Here is a 17,613-nt window from a genome sequence, read left to right on the forward strand (position 1 = left end):
CTAGGAGCCCTAACGCAGGATGTAGGGCTATGGAGGGCAACACAGCAGGAGACACAAAAAATGAGTCCCGCGCGGGTACAGATTTTGTCTTGAATCGCCCCGATAGCTTACATTCATGATTCTGGTATTACGGTCAGAGGGCCTGTCTATTTTCTCATTGTTTCCGTTGTCGGGTATGACTCAAAAGCGTGATGTCATGTGAATTTTTACTGCGTTCAATATTTCGGGGCCTAAAGTATACTTTGCAGCCCGGGTGCACCACACCCCTAGCACCCTCGCTTAAGCCGCCCCTGCAGCCAGGCGTGGATCCAAGGCTATATGCGAGGCAGGGTGAATTAGTGGGTCTAATTTCGTACGGTCAGTGTCATCTTTACGCATGGGCTCATCCACGCATGGCCCGGGAGCCTCAAGAGAAAAAAGAGAGGAGGCACAAAAATGAGACCTGGTTGAAATTTTTGAGATTAAGCACTTAAATTTGCCAGGTAGGGCTTCGATAACATCACTATTGACCCGGGTGCCCACGATACTCTTAAGACGACTATGCGTAAAGTGATTAAACGTCCAATATTTTACGAGGCATCATGCAATTCATGTAATAAAATGCAACATTTGGATTGTTTATTAATGCAATATTTGGATTGTTTATTAATGCAATATTTAAATAGTATATTGACACCTTCGCGAACAAACTTATGGCAACAAACTTTGATGACCTGTATTTGATGAATCGGCGATAACTTAGGTATATATAATTGATAAGTAGATAAGAGAAAGTATACAGTATAATTCTCTCTTCACCCTCTTATCCCACATATGATGTTTCACTCTTTCCCCGGGGGGAAAACACACTAACAGGGGTATAGAAAAGAACAGGGAGGAAAAGAAACAACTTCTGTTCATAGGGCTACAGTAAAGCTTCGCGATGACGAGAAGAAAAAGAAAACACAGATAACCGGATTGAATTTATTTCGCTGGTGTTTGGATGAAATACTTCGTAAAGGGGGGTTAAGGCAATACTTAAGTTAAAAGATATGCATCAAATTGCATTCAAATATTTTTTTTATTGGAAAGATTGAAATTCTTCTTAGAAAATTCACACAGGATCAGTGACCGTATTTTCTTCCGTAAGAGGTTATTGTCGTCCTTTGACGCAAAAACAATCTCATAAAAGTTGAATGCAAATTTAAGGCTCAGTTTGTTAGGAAAATAATGATGACCGCATTATGTTATTATTTTGAGAAATATACATCTTGTTCAGAATTTGCTGAATCATGCGTAATCAACGACAACAACAGCCAAAGAAACACAACGAAACAAATATAAAAATCCAGATACATTTATTGATTTCAATAACACACATTAAGAGCAGTTCAATCATGGAAAAAAAAAAGTTTTTTCCCCCACATATTCCTTGTGATGTTTCGTAATTTCCGAACCCATATCAAATATGGAGATTTGTGTATGCATGTATTACAACTTCAAATGTGAATAATAAATGTAGGTAAAGCCAGCCACAAACTATTCTTATATCTTGTTAAATAGTATATATATGTATATATATAGTAATGTATAAAATGCATTGAGAAGAAAAACTATTGAAGAAAGAGTATAAAATAAAAATCAAAGTTCCATTGACTTTCCAATTAAAAAAAGAGTGGATCCATCTCTTTAGCGAGAAAGAGCGAAATGCAGCAAAAAAATGGCTCAGAATCACGCATTTTCAAAAACACGCACTTCACTAATTGAGCTTCACGTTGTGATCCTGACCGAAAACAAACAGCAATTTGTTTTGCGACTTATACGACGCTTTTCTGAGATATCTACGCCTTAACCAAACGTCTCACCTGTAACTGCGATGGAATCATCAGTTATCCATGTATCGATCAAGAATCAGATATGGACAAATAAGTTCGTTCACTTCTTCCCAGTTGGAATTATTAGAATGATTCTGAGACTTTCTTTTTTCCAGTTGAAATTATTAAGATGCTTCTGAGGCAACTTTCAACGGTTTCTCTACATTTTTGACTTCAAATAGAGCAAGGTATCAAGCTTTGCTTAGGTACTTTGAGGCCTTCTATCGTACTGAAATTATTAAGACACGTTTGAAGATATCCACTTCCCAAATGAAATTAGCGGCATATTTCTGAGGTCTTTGTTCCAGTTGAAATTGTTTGGATGTGTCTCACACCTTATTTTTCGTAGTTTGAAAAAAAAACAACTGGATCTATCGTTTCAATTGACATTATGAGAATATATTGGAGGATTTTTTTTTCCAGTTGAAATTATTAGGGTACGTCTGAAGTTTCCTTTTCTTCAATTGAAACAAGAAGGGTACATTTGAAGCATTCGTTTTCCCAGTTGAAAGTACTAGAATAATTCTAAGACTCCTAATACTTTCTGAGGCTTTCTTTTCCCCAGTTGGAATTATTAGGATGCTTTTGAAGCTTCTTTTCCCCAGTCGAAATTATTGGGATGCTTCTGAGACTTTTTTTTACAGTTGAAATTATTAGGGTACGTCTGAGGTTTCCTTTTTTCCCAGTTGAACAAGTAGAGTACATCTGAGACATTCGTTTTCCTAGTTGAAAGCATTAGGATAAGTCTGAGACACTCCCCTTTTCACAGTTGAAATGATTAGAATACGTCTGAGGCTTTTTTTTCCCCAGTTAGAATTATCAGGATGCTTTTGAAGCTTCCTTATATCACAGTTGAGATTATTAGGATATATCTGAGGACTTCATTTTCCCAGTTGAAAGTATTAGGATAAGTCTGAGACTATATTTTTCTCAGTTGAACTTATCAGAATATGACAGGCTTTCCTTTTTCCCAGTCGAAATATTCAGGATATGTATGTGGCGTTTTTTTCTCAGTTGAAATTATTAGGATGCTTCTGAGGCTTTCTTTTTCCCAGTTGAAATTATTAGGATGCTTTTAAATAACATCTTTTATTATCCAGTAGAAATATATTTAGAATACGTGACTTTCCACCTGAATGGTAACTTCTGATATGTTCTACCACTACTGTCTTTTTGATATACAAACGGCCCAACAGGCATACATACACCAGTGAATGATAGAGGTGTCCCTTGCATCTTTGACTGACTATAATGAACTGCTGATTTTCAGTGTTGACCTGTATGCTACTTAAGAAGTTTCCTGATACAGTCTGACTGTAATTAAACGGCACAACCTGCAGATATCTTCATTCAAAACTGAAATGCATATACGTATTTACTTCAAATTACCGCTTTGTCATGATCATAATGCAAAAGTGTGGAAGAAATCCTACACTTCATCTCAGACGTTAGAAAACCTTTTGGCTTCCATTGGTGTGCACAAGATTCCGTTTTCATATGGAGTCCATTAAGAACTACGAAAAATAAAATACAAGAACTCGTGTGGTGAAAGAATGACGAATACACTGTCGTCAATATAATTTCAACAAGAAAGAAAAACCTCAGATTGAACGAAGCCTGATACCTTACTTTGCTTAAAATCGGAGAAAGAGACAGATGAACAGCTGAAAAAAATATATCCTACTCAAAAGGGAGATGTTTTAATATTTTCACGTTTGATTTGTGACCGTTGAAGATGTATGCGGCAGGTGCAGAAGAAACGTTTGGTTTTGCTTTATCTTCTAGACGAAGACGTAATGATACAGAAAGCGCATCGTGCAGTGAGTGAGTCGTGATGAAAGCCTGCATTCGTCGTTGACTAAACTATAGTTTGTTAAACGTTTATGAAATGACTGAAAGATGGGAGAAAACTCCATACGAGATGAAAATGGTGATGACTGATGACCTCGAATGAAACAATTCGTGTTATAAAATAATAATAGACAGTAAATGGAACCGAAAGATGTCCGCGTCTGCCGTCCTATTGCAATATCTAAAGTTGCGTCATTTCTAGTGCCTGTTAATTAAATTTGGTCTCTTCTTTACATGTTTGTGATTCACACGGATATTAGTTATCATGAGCAATCACTCCTGGGCTGAATCAGATTAGATGACCGCTTGAAATAGCCAAGGTGCAGAATAGGTTTCTCGTTGCTAGTCTCTCCTTGGAGGATGAAATCACCGACCACACGATCGAATCTCCAGAAATAACAAAGGCATTTCTATATAACCTTCGAAATCACCCCTAAACTGCTGGCTACTGTCTAATAAGCTCATCTGAATGCGTGAAACTAGATCAGTGGGGACCAAATAGACAGGCTGGACTTTCCATCTAGCTGTATTCGATCACTTCAGAAAAACGTTGTTAAATGGTCACATTACCGTAGCGCGGTACGTCACTTTCGATTCGCATTCAATTTTTCCGTACTTTATCCTTTTCTCGTGTCGGATTATTGGAAAAAATGATGGAAGTTATCAGGTTTCTTTAGATAAATCGGAAAGCAATAAAGTGGTTTTTTTTCCCCGCCAGCAGTCACACTGTCTTCAGCCCAGTTGCTTCTGTGGACTGCACTGGGTAAAAAGTTGGCATTCAATTCATGTCAGAAGCAACATAAGTTGGAGAGATCAACCTAATTTTTTTTTAGATTTTTTTCACTATAAATGTCAAGTAAATAACATGTAAGCGCCCCGCGAAAAGTACTAGTCTAGTGGTTCCACTCCAAGATGTGTAGGAGGGGGGGGGGCGGCGCTTACTGGATTTGTTTCATTTTCCTTTCATTAGTTCAGTAAATTGTTGAGTTTGCTTTCATTTTTAGCGATGAGGGAGGGAGTTTTTTCCTAAAAATTCATGATTTTGGTGAATTCTGGAGCTCCAGGGCCGTAGCCAGGATTTCCTTTTTGGGAGGAACCAAAGTGATAGATTGATTATGTTATTACATATATGACATCTATATTTTTATGGGCATCTTTTTTCAGCCACCTATTTAGGCATTTGCCTGTTGTGGCCTTTGTGTTTGTATAATCAGTTATTTTCTCCCATTTTTGGGGGGAGAGGGATTGGAACCCACCCCCACCCGGTCTCACTTTGGCGCTACGATGAATCGCAGTTATTATAGGAAGATTATCCTGGTCTCAAACGATAGCAAGCAGGGAATTCATGAGTGAATTCGGTGACAACTGCTTTGGCAGGACCTAGATTAGACATTCGAAATCATTCCACCATTCCAGAGTGTGGTGTGCAAGACGAGTTAGCACTAGATCCCGCTGGTAAATGCTATTGTCAGCTGACGTCACAACATCTTAATCTAAGAATCAGACATCAGACATGCGCCTGTGAATCAAGAAAACATACCCGCGTTGAGGGAACACGTTCTTACTTTTACGAGGATTTTATAACGTTATGCTGATGTTATTTATAGAAAATATCCTCTAATGAGAAACGACAACCAAAAGGAGCACTTCCGGAATTGTTAAAAAAATAGCAAATAACCTCATCTCAATCATACATAAGATGTTATAGATGTAAAATCCACATTATATACATAGATGTTAAGTTCACCAATTTCAACATCGTATGACAGACGATATAGCATTCCCTTCTCCCAATTTTCAGTGTTTTTTGGCAGTTTCCGACAGTTGAAAAATCACCATAAATATATTACAAAAACATGTTTAAGACACAATTAATCACATTATGTTTTCTTCTATACAATAGTTAGTCATCGCATAATATTAACGTCTTTTTTTCCTGCCCCGAACCAGTTATTGTGTGGCCATCTATCAACGCAGAGCACCTTTTCCCCCCGTATGGTAGTTGTACTTACTTTCGAAATCCCAGACTCGACCCAAAGTAATGATTACAATATGAAATATCGAATCTTCGACTATTCGCCCATCTAGGCCATCCTAGATCTGAATTCCATCAAAGGATTTTGATATTAGCCCTTTCCTTGCAACAGAAGATAACAGTTGTACCGGTTATATCACGAGAGCCGAGTTAACCGGTACCATATGGTGCCATGGCCACACAAATATCATCCGCGAGAGCTTCAATAGAGTTTTAGGTGGGGGTTAAGATTCATATGAAACTTAATATTACGGTACACACACAATTACAATAATTGGGAAAAAAACCATCAGCTGATTCAGAAATAATAAATTGAGACGGATGAGTAAATGAGGGAAGCTGAATCGATTGACCTTGAAGAGAATATAGCACCATATTCATAAAATATACTGGATTGGAATGATGTCCGCCAGTCATCCGACAGCTGGACTGTAGTGATAATGAATGGAAACATATTTGTAGAAGCGATGGAAAAAATGTCTTCCTATATAGATGAACTTCCCCCTATGACAAATACCACAAAAAGCTTCTCTTTCTCCTTAAAAAGGTAACAGAAAATGTTCAAATCTGCGAAAACAAGGTAATGCCTCTTCATTGGCTTTTCGCCTTCCCCCAGAAATGATCGAATTTAGTTTGAGTCTCTCGTAAGTTCTGCTCAATGAGATAGGGGGGGGGGGAAAGTCCCACAAAAGTCACGGACGAAAACTTTTCTAAAGAGCAACATTTTTTTCTCCAAAAAACAATTAACAGCTTCTTTTCTTTTCAAGTGTCTTTCAAATTGATGATGGCGACTGAAGCTGCGCCACCTTCTGAGCACCGAAATGTCACCGGATCTGAAAGAAAAAGGGAAGGAAATATTGTGATTGAGTGACTTACTAAGGATGGAAGTTGCGAGTTTTATTTGACACACTTCTTTAATTAACTTTTTAAACACAATCTTTATTTGACACGCACTTTTATGTATCTGAACACAAAAGGACATGTTTCACACTCTATTAGACATAAAGGGGGAGTCCGAGCAGGTTATAGAAGAGTGCTGGAAACTATGACTGCTGGAAGTTTCGATATTACTTCAGCATAGGAGTGGCGCTAAGAAATCAAAACAATCAACTACTTCTGGCTTGAATCAGTAACTCTGCCCGAGAATTAAAACAGAGGAAGAAAACAACGTAGCGCTTACCAATTACTTGTACAAATGTTTATTACAAAAAAAAATCATTGTTTTATCAACCAATGAAATTGCTTCATTCATAGCTGGAGTCCGAATCATTTCTGCAATTCGTACTTTGGCCAAAACTCTTGGTCGATTCGCGAATTGGCCGCACTTCGGACTTGGGCAGTAACATATATGCTATGCACGAAACATAATTTTCGAAATTCATAATTACTGGAGAGAGTTTAGATAATTATGGCAACGTAATGATTTGATCTGAAATGCGTTGGTTTTTTTTTTCCATCAAAATGACTGGACTAATTGAATAAAAAAATAGATATTCACACTCCGAGACAAGGTCACGGCTTGGTAACGAATAATACATTACACGAACACGTGCCTTATACGTGCAATTACACCGATAGGGCTTCATTCCCGGTGCTTGGTGAAGAGCCTCGGCGTGTTTTTGTATGTGATCATTCATACGGAGAAATAATTCAGCAACGCTCGAAGAAGTTAGTGTCAAGAGCATAAGTTCATTCATCCGATATAGGACTATCCATCCACACGCGGATTGGATAATGACATTCGAGTTTTTAAACTTTCAGCAGCTTTGGGCAACCGTAAATTTCGTATCAGATATAAGGGTCGATCAAATGAAACCCATTCGAGTGGTTGTATTAGGACTGACGAATAGATGCATTGGTTGGTACGTTATACAGAGACACAGGAGAAGCAGGATATCGTCAGTGAAAAAAGAAATTTGGCCACAATAACACGGTGGCAGACAGATTTTGTGGGTGAAGAAGGGCTTTGGTAGTGACATAGAAAAAGTGGGTGCCGTCAGTGAGGACTTTGATAAGTAAGTACGCTATAATGACACAGAAGTAGGGGGGATATCGTTAACGGTAAAATTAATTAGGTAGGTCCACTACAATGTGTCACAGGAAAAACGTCGGATATCGTTAAGGGAAGAATTAATTAGGTAGGTCCGCTACAATGACACAGAAAAAACGACGGATATCGTTAAGGGAAGAATTAATTAGGTAGGTCCGCTACAATGACACAGAAAAAACGACGGATATCGTTAAGAGAAGAATTAATTAGGTAGGTCCGCTACAATGACACAGAAAACGGACGACGGATATCGTCTGTTAGGAAAGGTAAATAATGACACAGGACAAGGACGGATGAAGAAGAACTTTGGTAGGTAGGTACGCTGCAACGATACAAGAAAAGGCGGATATCTTCCCCGAAGAAGGCCTTCGTTTGAGCAACATTCACGCTCGATAAGACGTGATATCGTCCTCGCATATTGACCGTTATGTACGGAAGCAACAGTGACGCAGAAAAAGGTGGATATCGTCCACGCACCTGTTTGGTAGGTCCGCTAATGATGATACAGGGAGGTGATAGTTATCATCGATGAAGGACTTTCATAGTTAAGCTGCAGTGACACAAAAGAAAGACAGATATAATCTTTGGAAGAGGACTTTGGCACGTCCGCTAGCAGGGCCGTAGCGTGCCTTCTCATTGCCCCGGGAAAGACTTTTTCTTGGGGCCCACTTGAAAGAGTTATTATTATGTAAAACAAGTGTATATTTTTCTGAGGGCCCCACATTCGGCTCAGGGACCGGGGCAGCGCCCCGGTTGCCCAGCCTACTTACGGCCCTGTACACTGGAATGGCACAGAAAAAGACGGATATCATCCACGAACATTTGCAGGTCTGTTACAGGTGATACCAGATATCGTCGATGAAGAAAGACTGATAGGTAAGCTGCAATGACGCAAGAAACAGACAGATCAAAGACTCTGTTAAGTGCACTATAATTATGAAGAAAAAGACGGGCATCACTCGCGAAAAAGGGCTTTGGAAGGTAGGCACGCTCAGGGCCGCCTTTACCAGACTCGGGGCCAGGTACGAAAAATAATAGCAGGGGGGCAGAGGCGTCTTGATGTTTTCGGGGATTAGCTCTGAATTTTATATTGGGAGAATATTCTGTGAGAGAGGAGAATCGAAAATTCAGAAAATGGGAATCAAGAAAATTCAGAATAAATGAAAGAAATAATTTCAGCACCAATGAAAATTAATAGTAAATGCTAGAAATAATCTATCAAAATTCAGAGAAAATGTAAGATATAATTCCAGAAATAGATGAAAATTCAGAATTCCAAATATGATGAAAATGCAGAAAATTCCAGAATTATTTTTTTCCAGATGAAATGCAGAGTTCCAGAATTATTACTTCCTAGATGGAAATGCAGAATTCCAGAATTTATGAAAAGAATTATTATTATTGTAGGTGCGAGGCCTCCCAAAAGGCGGGCCCGGTGCGACCGCACCTGTCGCACATCCCTAAGGGCGGGTCTGGGTACACTATACTGATGAAAAAAAAAAAAAGACGGATATCACTCACGAAGGCGGCTATACAATGGGTCCTGCACAATATGCTACCCCCTTTTGTGAGCAAACGCAGTAACGAATGTTTGTAGTTTGTGGCTTGCCGTGCAACAAAATACATCATAAAGAATGCCGAGTTGCTTATTTCTGATGGTCTGACAGCTTACAGTTAATCGGTATGGCGTAATAACCGTAGCTGGTCCTCACGCACAGTTATCGCGTCTTCTTCTCGAGCAGTTAAATGCTTGTCTGAACGCCTATAGTTCAGACTTTATTTCGAAACCGCACAAGTTCGAAGCATTCTTTGCTTAACCTTGATGAATCCATTCGAATCGTTTCCATTTGATCGACACTGAAGTCTCAAAATTTGAAATATCCTAAGAACAATTTGCAACGGCTTATATGAAAGCCGTATTACTATTTACCTTACTCATCCACTTCTTCTTCCCCTACAGTTGGTTCTTCTCCTCCTCCTTCTTCGTCGTCGTCGAGCTCTCTGCGGACCTTGTATCCGCGGAAAGTGGCTTGGATTTTGACAGCGGCCTTCTCCACTGCTGGATCGTCCAGATCTATATCCACTTCTTCCGCATCATCTTCCTAAAAAAAGGCATATGTTTTGAACACGTACAGTTGACTACTTCACATTCAACGTTTTGGCTACAATTTGGATTTTCTCTATTTGACGAATCGGCGATAAATCTGGTAACCTTGTCCTAACCAACCTCACGTTAGAAAAAGGAAGATGGGGGAAAGAAAAAATATATAAAAAGAAAAAGTATAATACATACGGTAGATAAGGGAGTTTTTTTTTAAGAGTTCCTTTTCACCCTCACCCTACGTGTTCTCTTTCGCTGTTACATGCACATAGTAGAAAGATAAATTATATGGGTGGAAAAGAAATAATTAACAGGAGTATAGAAAGAAAGGAGGGAAAGGAAAAGCAACTTCACTTGTTGATAGGGTTGCTATAAAGTTTAACAATGGTGAAGAGAGAGGGGGAAAAAAACCAGTGATCCCTTGTTTGAATTTATTCCACCGGCATTTAGACGTAATATTACGCCCGTGATCGTGAAGAGGTCAAGAACGCTTTTCACTCATATAATGATCAGTCGAAAATTCTAGGAAAAAGTTTCCAGTTAAACGTGTGGGCATTTTTGTTAATACTTTTAATGCAACATTTGTTGATCTTCCATCTACTAACCTCTTTGCCATTTTCCACAACAACTTCGACTTCCTCGGTCTGTTCTGGATCGGGTTCTGCAGTGGCAGCAGCCTCTTCCTCAGGTTCATCCGCGGCGGTTTCCTGTTGCTCGGAAGCTTCAGGCTCTTCTTCGGCTTCCTTGTCAGCGTCTTTGTTCTCCTCGTCGTCGGCTTTCTCCTTGATGTCCTCGTCATCTTCTGGTTCGGCCGTTGGGGCTATTTCGGAAGGTTTGGCATCTTCTCCTCCTCCTCCTGCTTCTTCAGTTGCTGCTGCTGCTACTGGTTCTTCTCCTCCTCCTGCATCTTCGGCATTACTCTAAAAGAAGCAGACAGATTTGTTATAATTGTCGAACTAAAACTCGTTGTTGGTTTTCAGAACCGCTGTGTTATCATGAAAGAGAACAACATGGCATGATACCGGTACAAATTTTATGCGTTATATAATACTAGTTATAATTTTATGGTTGCAGCAGGAGTGAACTGGAAGCAAAAACAACGTTGAAAAAAAAACAGCGTTGACAGATGCTGGAGAATCCATAAAATAAAAATATTTGTTATGATTTCTTCAAGTAAAATTGGGTAATGGTTTTAAATTGGTGTGCAGCATGAAAATGAATTCATGTATGATCCCAAATATTGTCATTTGCATGCTGCGCACGAGTACAAATTTTATGCACCCCCCCTTTTCCGGTTTTATATTTGCAGCAAATTCTAGCAATTACTCTTTGGTGCGCCCAGGGCCACAATTTTATGCTTGGTCAGCCAGCACGAATTTCGCTGCTCTCCCGTAAAGGAGAGGTTAATGGGCGCAATTTGTGCAACTTCTGGTCTGGCACTCGGGGCACTATACTCACCTGCGTCGAACTAGTTGCAGCCCTGGTTGTGTCAAATACATAGCTGAACGTTTTATTTAAAGAGCATTATGATATTTTGCCGCAAACAACCCACTATGATGTACATTTTATGAAATTGTTTTGTAGATGGCATGAGTTCAGGTGTAGCATTAGTATACTCCATTATATTATACACGAGGAAAAAACATTATCGACTTGGACCCGTGCTGCCACCTATGAAATAAAAACAAAACTATTTGTTATAATTCTTCAGATAAAATTTGGTGATGGTTTTAGACCGGTGTATATAGCATGAAATTGAACAAACTACGGTATGATACTGGTAAAAAGATTATGCTCCTTAATTCCGGTCATGTTTTTAATGTTTGCCGAAGAATTTCAACAATTATTTTTCGTGTGCCGAATATGAATATATAGTTGAAACATGAAACGGACGGGCGATAAGATATTTTGCGGGAAGTGCTACGTTATTAACGAATGAGCTCATCCGACATGGCTCGGGGAGCCTCAAGAAAAGGGGGGGGGGGCGAACAAAAATTTCTGGTTTAAATTTTCTTGCGAGGTAGGGCCTCAGGAACGTCACTTGGCCCGGGGGCCCATGAGTCATGACACTCTTTAAACGGCTCCGGTCTGCGGAATACCGGAAACGCTGTTCTAGAACATTTGGTGAACTCTATAAACGCTCCATAAAAATATATAAACACAATAGACTCAGTCTTATGTCGAAGACTGGTGGTAAGTAGTTGAATTCATGTTTTGTCTGGCTCTCGGGAACTTTTCGCACGAATGGTGTTTGTCCAAATACGCCCATAACAAAAATAAAATACCATGATGAATATCTATAGAGAATTAAAATTATTAAAATTAGTCAACAGAGGGCATTTCTGTGCTTCGCTTTCAGTTTATTAGCCCTGAAAATGTAATTTTTACATTCATCGAGACTTTATTTGGAATTTCTACTAGCATAGAAAGATGCTCCTTTTGAAAAAAAATTATTTCAATAAAGAAAACCTCTTACGGCTTATAAATAATCGATTTTGCTATCGATATCCGGAGAGAATTTCTATGTAGTTACGAGAGATGGGGGGAAAAAAATCATTGCCGTGTGGCTGGAGATGAATGGCATAAAAATCGATTTGATCCAACCGATATTTATTGAGCCATAATCACGAAGTAAAATAGAAAAAAGAGCAATACATTTACAGAGGTGTGTGTGTGTGTATATATGTATAAATCTTGGCGCAAACGGCGGCCAAAAAACACATTTTCGTCGATGTTCCACATCAAAAATGGCCTATCATTAACTTTCACTTAACGGAATTGGGTTAGTAGTAATTATTTGTGTGTGTGTGTCAAGACCTTCAAAAATAACATATACGAGTATACGTATATAAAATGGCGTGCGATATTTGGCAAGGCTCGAGATATAGGCGGGTATCTTCCTGTTGAAAAAAAGAAATCAGGCTCTCAAAACCCCCTCTTTTAATAAAATGCTAACGTTCCCCCCTCTGTGTGTGTGTGGGGGGGGATATTAATATTAATGTATAACTCGCACACACACCTCCATTATCACCGACTGATGACACTAATGGCACCAAGACTCTAAATATAATTTCGATTCCTTAATTTCAGTGTTCCCATAATGTTCCTATGGGGATATTGGTCGGAAAAAGAACTCTATAATTCGATGAGAATAATGACTATTGGTTTTAATTGATACTTTTTAAGTTGAAATGAATAATAGTGATGCCCTATATTTTCGTTGCGATTATTCAAGTGCGTAATCAGGTGCGAACGAAACGTACCTCCGGTTGCGTCGAGTCGTTTGCTTCCTCTGTCGTTTCTACATCTTCGGCTATGGCTTCTTCTGATGGAGCCTTCGGGAGAAGGGGGGAGAAAATATTAGGTGCCATAAATATTTAGGGTGCTTGACAAGACAATCGATGAGGAACAGAGAGATTTGGTGCAATAAGGGTAGTGGTCCTTTACAACACGAGGCGTGTATTCATCGAAAGTCCCTTATACTCTCACTGGTTCGTCCCTCCCCGACATATAGCCCTGGATCATAGTGCTATCCTATATTTCTTTGCTACTATTCAAGTACTGTCCTTTTTTTCGTTGCGATTATTCAAGTGCTGTCCTATGTGCAGTCCTATATTCGTTGCGGTTATTCACCTGCTATACTAAATTCGCTGCGATTATTCAAGTGCTGTCCCATGTTCGTTGGGATTATTCAAGTGCTATCCTATATTCGTTGCAATTACTCAAGTGCGTAATCAGGTTGGCACGAAACGTACCTCTGGCTGCGTCGAGTCGTTTGCTTCCTCTGTCGTTTCTACATCTTCGGCTATGACTTCTTCTGATGGAGCCTTCGGGAGAAGGGGGAGAAAATATTAGGTGCCATAAATATTTAGGGTGCTTAACAATCGATGAGGAACAGATAGATTCGGATCCCGTATTTTAAAGGGTTGTGATCCTGTAAAATACGGGACATGTATTCATCGAACATCCTTTATACTCTTACTGATTCGGCCTCCCCGACATATAGCCCTGGATCATAGTGCTATTCTATATTCGTTGCGATTATTCAAGTGCTGTCCTATATTCGTTGCGATTATTCAAGTGCTGTACTAAATTTGCTGCGGTTATTCAAGTGCTGTCCTAACTAAATTCGCTGCGATTATTTAAGTGCTGTCCCATATGCATTGCGATTATTTCTCAAGTATTGTTCTTTTTTGCAGTTATTCAAGTGCAGTCCTGTATTCGTTTCGATTATTCAAGTGCTGTCCTATATTCGTTGCGATTACTCAAGTGCTGTTTTATGTGCAGTCCTATATTCGTTGCGATTATTCAAGCGCTGTCCTATATTCGTTGCGATTATTCAACTGCTGTACTAAATTTGCTGCGGTTATTCAAGTGCTGTCCTAACTAAATTCGCTGCGATTATTTAAGTGCTGTCCCATATGCATTGCGATTATTTCTCAAGTATTGTTCTTTTTTGCAGTTATTCAAGTGCAGTCCTGTATTCGTTTCGATTATTCAAGTGCTGTCCTATATTCGTTGCGGTTATTCAAGTGCTGTCCTATATTCGTTGCGGTTATTCATGTGCGTAATCAGGTGGGCACGAAACGTACCTCCGGTTGCGTCGGGTCGTTTGATTCCTCTGTCGTTGCTTCAGTTTCTTCATCTTCGGCTTCTTCTGATAGAGCCTTTAGGAGAAGGGGAGAAAATATTAGGTGTGACAAAAATATTTAGGGTGCTTGACAATCGGATGAGGAACTGAGAGCGATTTGGTGCAATAAGCCTGAATCTGAGAATTTCACCACTGATAACCAGGAGGTGTCGACAATGGTGAAACATTGTGGTGATGTGGTCTAACAGACGTCCATCATATACAAGAATCCTAAAGTTATGACAATGAGAAGGGGATGGGCTTCATATTGTATATTCACCGGTGCCACCCAAGGTGTTCCGTAAAGTATGTACTTAAATTCTGAAATTCAAAAATCTTCACTTCCAGTGCATTAAGAATTTATATATATACTCCAAAACCCATAATGGGGGAAAAAAATTAAAATTTTTAAATTAAAAAAAAAAATCATATGTACGAAACAAACATCACAGAACTGGAACTTGTGCTGCCACCTATAAAATAAAACTGTTATAATTCTTCGATGGAAATTGGTGTGACTAGTTTTTGATTAAGGGGCCGTTCAAGTATTCCGTCATCGATGGGGGAGGGGGGTTTCCGATTTGCTGACTTTTGATGACAAGGGGGAGGGGGCGTTTGGATAATGCTTACTTCAGCATCCACCCTTTATGAAAATATGAGTTAGGATTCAGAGAGGCAGAGCTGATGACGAAATTTTGCTGACAAGGGGGAGGGGGGGGGGGTCAAAAATGGCTAAAAATTTGCTTACGTAATACTTGAACGGCCCCTAATGAGCTGCATGGAAAAACAATATAATAGTGATATTAGTAAATTTTTTTTAAGCAATAATATTTTACTAATTTAATCAGCAACATATGCTTTCTGGAAAACATTGAAAATAATTATACGGTATACTATTATACTTAGGGTGACCATACGTTCCGTATTTCCCGGGACAGTCCCGGTTTTTTCGACCGTCCCGACTTTTTAGCGAAAGTTTTCCCGGTTTTTCCCGTTTTTTATACACGAAGCTTACCTGAATTTTTATTCATTATTGAAGTCAAAGAATGAAATTATTTTCTTACTCATAAATTAGATTATGATAATTACAATTATAAATACTATCTACCTACAGAGGGACATAGAATTGGTTGAAGGGGCGCAGAGAAGAGCTACGCGTGTCCTTGTTGGCACACGGGGCTTGAATTACGAAGAGACTCTTCATTTTTTGAATATGTTTACATTGGATGAACGCAGGTGTCGAGGAAATATGATCGAAGTGTTCAAAATTTTCAATGGGATGGATAGGACGGACCAGGAACTTTTAGTACACCGCCAATCGACTGCTTTTACAAGGGGACACCAGTATCGATTAGTGAGGGACAATGCAAGGTTATGGTGTTGAGGGAAGTTTTCTCTACTAGGGTTGTTAATATATGGAATAGCTTACCCCCGGAGGTAGTAAATTGTAACACAATTGACACGTTTAAAAAGAAATACGATAAACATGTTGGGGGTAAATCGAGAAGCTATCTATACTTAGAATCAGACAATCGCAAGTATTCTTTATGGGCACTGTATAATATTTTATCATGTGTATATATTGATTAAAATTTGTGTTAATGGCATTTTTAATTGGGTTGCTGTATTTCTGAAATATGTGACATCCATATTTTTATGGGCATCTTTTTCTCAGCCACCTCGTTGGGCATTTTGCCTGTTGTGGCGTTGTATTTGTATTTGTATAAGAATATTAATCTCTCACATTTGTCTTGGTGAACGTTTTATTTCGTGGAATTCATTTAAATGCACTGCAATTCGCAATAATGCTTTATTTCCCGCCATTTTGATTGTTTACGTAATTTCTCCAATATTTGGCAATTTTGTTTACTTCTGGCGTCATTTTTGGCGATAATTGGCAATGTCCCGTATTTGGAATCCCAATTTCCCGTATTTCTTTTGAAGAGATATGGTCAGCCTAACTATACTATATGTAAGAAACATCATAGAACCGGAACCTCTGCTTCCACCTATCAAACGAAACTGTTATAATTGTTTGATTCTGACCAGAATTAAACCGTTTCCGGTCCAGATCTCTTTTATTCACAATCCGGAGAAGCCAAGGAAGTCTTTGTGCATTTTTAGTTCATTATTTTACAGCTCATGAACAACAACTGTTACAATTTTGAAGCACAAACTCAATAATTTAACTAATATATAAATTACCATTTACCTATATATTTATGTGGCACATTTTAAGCAGGCTAATGGCTAGTATTTTTTATATTTCATAGGTGCCAGGGAAAAAATTCCGATGTAACGATATCATTTATTATTTAAGCTTAATATGCGAGAGAAAGCGTTGAAGGTTACCAGGAATTTCTAAACTTCGCCATGGTGACGCATTCGCACGCATCTTCGGAATTGCTCCTTGCATATGTCTACAACAGATGGCACCACTACACCAACAATCAATGCACAACAAATGTTTTCCAACCAAAAAAAAAACCCAGCTTTTTATAATATACTAGCTATAATACCCGGCGGCACAATTCCATTATGTACACAGGTTTTAACCTGGGATACGCTCATTGGCGAAGATCACAATGACGTCATTTAAGATCGAGGGAAATTCTAACTCCGAACCTATTCTCGTGACGTACTAGCCGAAGAGCCGAACATTACCGATTCGGAACTATGGCTGTTACGTTTTTAGCAACTTATCGCCAAACACCAGGATTCATTAAAGATCACGATATAATATTACAAAGATATAAAATTTTATAGCAACATAATATGATTATCATAATAATGATATACAATATCATATAACGACTCTAAAAAACATGCTTCCGACTTCTTTATTAATAAATGCCCCTGTAGGCCGAACTTCGTTCGGCGCGGGCCTGCGGCCCGCAAACGGCTTCGCTCCTCCAGCCGTTACAGGGGGCCCCTGCCCCCGGACTGAAATTATCAACTATGTTGTCACCACAACCGGAAATATGGCAAAACTTGTAAGTTGAAACAAAACATTCCAAAAACAGACCGCGGGTAAAACTATTAAAAAAAGAACTCGAGTGGGATTACATTGATATTCGAACTCACAAACCCCGT

At 39.0% G+C, this 17,613-nt stretch overlaps 1 protein-coding gene across 1 annotated transcript in view; it reads right to left on the reverse strand.

Annotated features, from left to right (window-relative positions):
• Positions 1 to 4,545: 4,545 nt before the first annotated feature.
• Positions 4,546 to 17,613, reverse strand: part of LOC149078097 (uncharacterized) — a 52,522-nt gene continuing 39,454 nt past the window's right edge. Inside the window, exons 3-5 of the mRNA XM_089241693.1 lie at positions 10,496 to 10,810; positions 9,720 to 9,891; positions 4,546 to 6,572 (exon numbers count right to left, since the gene is read on the reverse strand). Of these exons, the coding sequence (XP_089097819.1) occupies positions 9,721 to 9,891; positions 10,496 to 10,810 (486 nt within the window). The 3' untranslated portion in view covers positions 4,546 to 6,572; position 9,720. The remainder of the gene's footprint in view (positions 6,573 to 9,719; positions 9,892 to 10,495; positions 10,811 to 17,613) is intronic.

This window comes from Pholcus phalangioides, unplaced genomic scaffold, assembly GCF_987345545.1.
Source record: "Pholcus phalangioides strain wild (caught in Gottingen) unplaced genomic scaffold, Ppha-v1.0 ptg000014l_1, whole genome shotgun sequence".
Taxonomy (NCBI): Eukaryota; Metazoa; Arthropoda; class Arachnida; order Araneae; family Pholcidae; genus Pholcus; species Pholcus phalangioides.